This window comes from Schistocerca serialis, chromosome 11 (genome assembly GCF_023864345.2).
Source record: "Schistocerca serialis cubense isolate TAMUIC-IGC-003099 chromosome 11, iqSchSeri2.2, whole genome shotgun sequence".
NCBI classification, from domain to species: Eukaryota; Metazoa; Arthropoda; class Insecta; order Orthoptera; family Acrididae; genus Schistocerca; species Schistocerca serialis.
The window spans coordinates 185070273-185075677 of record NC_064648.1 but is presented as its reverse complement, the minus strand read 5'-3'; the positions used below and the strand labels follow the sequence as shown (position 1 = coordinate 185075677).

At 43.9% G+C, this 5405-nt stretch overlaps 1 protein-coding gene across 1 annotated transcript; it reads right to left on the bottom strand.

Annotated features, from left to right (window-relative positions):
* Positions 1–4484: 4484 nt before the first annotated feature.
* Positions 4485–4916, bottom strand: LOC126426623 (ankyrin repeat domain-containing protein 65-like). The gene has a single exon (XM_050088512.1). It carries the CDS (start codon positions 4914–4916, stop codon positions 4485–4487), a length of 432 nt encoding a protein of 143 aa, XP_049944469.1.
* Between the last annotated feature and the right edge of the window lie 489 nt (positions 4917–5405).

Genomic DNA, 5405 nt, shown 5'->3' with positions numbered 1-5405 from the left:
ATGTCCTGAGGTGTAAATTTGAAACTTGTCTGCTTCTAGCCAAAGAAAAAAGCACTCAGCAAAAATAAGAACTGGATGACATTTGAATCAACGGTTAGGAGAAATATCCAAGTGCAACAAAAATGTAAGTGAAAATTCGATTGTCACATTTAAATGAAAAATGTAGGTGAATGAAACAACCAAAGTTCTGAAATGGCAGGAAGCTTATCCATTTGTAACTTGTCGAGAAAACGTTATGGAGATGGATGTTTGAGAATTTTGACTATACAGAGTGAAGGTTTTTCTTATTGCAACTATATTTTCACTATGGAACATTCATATGATAAGAAGATGTACAAATCTCTTCTTGATTATTTTCTTATGTGTTAAAAGTATTTATGAAACAGTTTTCTTATTTTATGGTGGTTTATTGGATAAATGATTAACATATACAGATGTTCGGATATTTTTCTGAAAAGTCGCCAAACCAGTTCACCATTTGTTCTTTCATCTGGGTCATTTGTGTGTGGATTTTCGTCGTTCAAAGAGGTCATAAGAGTTCACAAATTGTAACAGAATTTAATTTTTTCGAATTTTCATTAATATCTACAGATGTTGAAATGACAAATAATATGTTTATCTTTTGTGTTTAACAGCTTTTATGTCAGACTAGAGCAAGGGATTGTAGGGATAAATTTAATCTTTTATTAAACCATATTCATAAAGTATCATTCAAAAATTTCAGAAAAAAACTTGTTTTATTTATTGAAAAATTTTATAAATGCAGACAACTGATTTTAAACGAAGCAGTAGGGAGCTGGGGGAATGCAGTGGAGGTGATGGGGCAATTGGAGAGTGCGAAAATTTGCTGTAATGTGAGAATGGGAATCCATGTTGCCTGACAGATATTAGCATGCAGCAGGAGCAGCAGCAACATTGCCGCTGTGTGGGAAAGGAATTATTTGAAGTGGCTCCTCTGTTCGCTTTGATTGATCATAAATTGATAAACGATTTCAATTAGTTCAATATTTGTTTTTAAGTTTTATAAAGGTTGCCTGAGGAATGTTTTTCACGGAGTTTCCTCAAAAGAAAGGCTACTTTTGTTCGTTTAGGAACTGAATACTAATGCTAATTTCACATTGCAAGTTAAGACATAAACTGCAGAATGTTACACACTAAAGTGCCAAAGAAGCTGGTATAGGCATGTGTATTCAAATGCAGAGATACATAAACAGGGAGAATACGCGCCAAGGTCTTCCATGCCTATATAAGACAACAAGGGTGTTGCACAGTTGTTAGATCGGTTACTGCTGCTAAAATGCAGGTTATCTAGATTTAAGTGAGTTTAAACGTGGTGTTATAGTCGGTGCTCGAGCGATAGGACACAGTGTCTCTGAGGATCTATGAAGTGGGAATTTTTCCATACGACCATTTAACGAGTGTACCGTGAATATCAGGAGTCAACGACGACTGGAGAGAATTGTTCAACGTGACAGCCTGCAAGCCTTCTGCAAATTCCTGCAGATTTCAGTGCTTGCTCATTAACAAGTGTCAGTATCCGAACCAACGAAACATCATCGATACGGGCTTTTGGAGCTGAAGGGCCACTTGTGTAGCCTTGATGACTGCATGACAAAGTTTAACACCCCGCTTGGAAGCGTCAACGCCGACATTGGACTGTTTATGACTGAAAACATGTTGCATGGTCGGACGAGTCTCGTTTCAAATTGTATCTAGTGGATGGACGTGTATCGGTATGGAGACACTTCACAAATCCATTAATCCTGCATGTCGAAATGGTGTGAGGCGTGTGCAGTTCCAGTGGTATGGGACTCCGTGATACGTCTAGCAACTGCTGACACAGGTGACACGTACATGAGCTTCCTGGCTTATCATCCGGATCCATTCATGTCCATTGTAATTTCTGACTGACTCGGGCAATTCCAGCAGGACAATGCGACACCCCACATGTCCAGAATTGGCTCTAGGAACACTATTCTGAGTTTAAACACTTCTGTTGGCCATCGAACTCCCCAGACATAAACATTATTTAGCATACCTGCGATGCCTTGCAATGTGCTGTTCAGAAGAGATCTTCATCCCCTTATACTTTTACGGATTTAATGGACAGTCCTGTAGATTCATGGTGTCAGTTCCCTCCAGGACTTCCTCAGACATTTTTTGAGTCCATGCCACATCATGTTGTAGCACTTCTGCATTCTCGTGGGGGCCCTACATGATATTAGGCTGGTGTACCAGTTTCTTTGGCTCTTCAGTCTATATTCTAGGAGCAACTGAAGTTCAGACAGAGAACTGTAGATTATTGGCAACGAAGAGAGTATTTTTCAACTGTTGTGAAGTTTTGAAATGTGAACAGAGAAATATTTTGCACACTGTTTCTTCAAAAGAACAGTTACTTTCATTAGTTTATGAAGTGAATACCACAACCTGTGTCAGATGGTACATTAAGACACAAACAACTGAGACATTTGTATTGCAGCGACAGAGGAGCAATGTCCTTCTGAGTTCGGAATTGAAGATACATTTAATCATACAGCTCATATGGCATTAATCTGAGTATGGTACAGTTTACTCAGGTTTATCCTAGCACTATATGTGTTCCTGCTAAGTACTTCTCAGTAACCAGATACTGTTGACAACTGATTTAAATAACTTATGGGTACGCAGCTTGGTGAAGTCTATGAAGAACTGCTGATATTTCGCCATTTTTGCCTTGAAAATTGTTGGGGATTCACCAGTCAGAATATACACTCCTGGAAATTGAAATAAGAACACCGTGAATTCATTGTCCCAGGAGGGGGAAACTTTATTGACACATTCCTGGGGTCAGATACATCACATGATCACACTGACAGAACCACAGGCACATAGACACAGGCAACAGAGCATGCACAATGTCGGCACTAGTACAGTGTATATCCACCTTTCGCAGCAATGCAGGCTGCTATTCTCCCATGGAGACGATCGTAGAGATGCTGGATGTAGTCCTGTGGAACGGCTTGCCATGCCATTTCCACCCGGCGCCTCAGTTGGACCAGCGTTCGTGCTGGAAGTGCAGACCGCGTGAGACGACGCTTCATCCAGTCCAAAACATGCTCAATGGGGGACAGATCCGGAGATCTTGCTGGCCAGGGTAGTTGACTTACACCTTCTAGAGCACGTTGGGTGGCACGGGATACATGCGGACGTGCATTGTCCTGTTGGAACAGCAAGTTCCCTTGCCGGTCTAGGAATGGTAGAACGATGGGTTCGATGACGGTTTGGATGTACCGTGCACTATTCAGTGTCCCCTCGACGATCACCAGTGGTGTACGGCCAGTGTAGGAGATCGCTCCCCACACCATGATGCCGGGTGTTGGCCCTGTGTGCCTCGGTCGTATGCAGTCCTGATTGTGGCGCTCACCTGCACGGCGCCAAACACGCGTACGACCATCATTGGCACCAAGGCAGAAGCGACTCTCATCGCTGAAGACGACACGTCTCCATTCGTCCCTCCATTCACGCCTGTCGCGACACCACTGGAGGCGGGCTGCACGATGTTGGGGCGTGAGCGGAAGACGGCCTAATGGTGTGCGGGACCGTAGCCCAGCTTCATGGAGACGGTTGCGAATGGTCCTCGCCGATACCCCAGGAGCAACAGTGTCATTAATTTGCTGGGAAGTGGCGGTGCGGTCCCCTACGGCACTGTGTAGGATCCTACGGTCTTGGCGTGCATCCGTGCGTCTCTGCGGTCCGGTCCCAGGTCGACGGGCACGTGCACCTTCCGCCGACCACTGGCGACAACATCGATGTACTGTGGAGACCTCACGCCCCACGTGTTGAGCAATTCGGCGGTATGTCCACCCGGCCTCCCGCATGCCCACTGTACGCCCTCGCTCAAAGTCCGTCAACTGCACATATGGTTCACGTCCACGCTGTCGTGGCATGCTACCAGTGTTAAAGACTGCGATGGAGCTCCGTATGCCACGGCAAACTGGCTGACACTGACGGCGGCGGTGCACAAATGCTGCGCAGCTAGCGCCATTCGACGGCCAACACCGCGGTTCCTGGTGTGTCCGCTGTGCCGTGCGTGTGATCATTGCTTGTACAGCCCTCTCGCAGTGTCCGGAGCAAGTATGGTGGGTCTGACACAACGGTGTCAATGTGTTCTTTTTTCCATTTCCAGGAGTGTAGATGGTTATCAAAGACATTGCCCAGTCTGTATGTTGTTTGAACATTATATATGTCAGGAGAAACTCAAATTCCAGACAGAAAACTGTTGTTCATTGGTAATGAAAAGAATATTTTTCAGTTGTCGTTAAGTTTTTTAAAGTTTGCTCCAGAAATGTTTTCACACTGCTTCCTCAAAAAAAATGTTACTTACATTTTTTTGTGGATGGCTCCTCTTGTTGTAATTCTTGAGATGTTATTGGAGCAGTTGTATGTACTTCAGAATGATGAGTACAAATGAATGTTGGTGGAATAAGTTTATTGTATTATTTGTTTTAAAAAATAATGCAGCAAAGCTTTGTTTCACTCCAGATATGTTGATAGGACTTTGAGCTTGGTGTCAGTAAGACTGACCGACTTGTGGTTAGAAATCCTGGCGACGTCTGGGGCATGTCCCCATTCCCATCCCTAGACCCCCCACTTGGCTCCTGCCTCCATGCAGCATTGTGCAGAGGGGTGTTCTGCCTGATGTCCCTGGCATCCACATCTGCTCCGTACTCCACCAGGCACCTCACCACCTCAACGTGCCTCTCCCAAGCAGTCCAGCGCAGGGCGGTCTGCCTCTCCCCATTCCTTGCATCAACATCCACCCCAGCCGCGAGCAATGTCCAGACCTCCTCCACTGCCCCCTTCATAGCTGCTTCGATCAGCCTGCTGCCTCTCTCCTCTCCAGAAAGGCTCCTGCACAAAACATCAAATTCGTACATTATAATACACACACACACACACACACCAAATGAAGAAAGCTATAACACAAACATGACTGTGAGAAATTATGAATACTTATCTACACATTACCCATTTAGAAATCTAGAAATCTCTATTCTATGATACACAACTGTCCAATTGTCAGTGTATGAGCAACAAATGTATAGAATACTACATCCCATCTCAGAAATAATACAGTTGTCAGATTTTCCCATAATTAATTCCAAACAGCGAATACATTTGACCTCAGCATGTTATTCTTAACAAATGGTTGAGCCCCTCTGGGACACACACTTAATACAGCTAATACTAGCTCTCTGTGTCAAGCAATCCACTTTGATGCATAAGAAGGAAACACACAAAACTATTTACATCCCTAGGTATTTGAAGGCAGTTTACTCACATGGCAGCAAAAATCTATAGAATATTTAAATGTAAACTTTTTGACCCACCAAATAGTATAAAAACTGCATCACATGCAATAAGTT

Excerpts from the sequence above, each read along its gene's own strand:
- LOC126426623 (XM_050088512.1), bottom strand. The coding sequence starts at position 4,916 with ATGTACGAATTTGATGTTTTGTGCAGGAGCCTTTCTGGAGAGGAGAGA.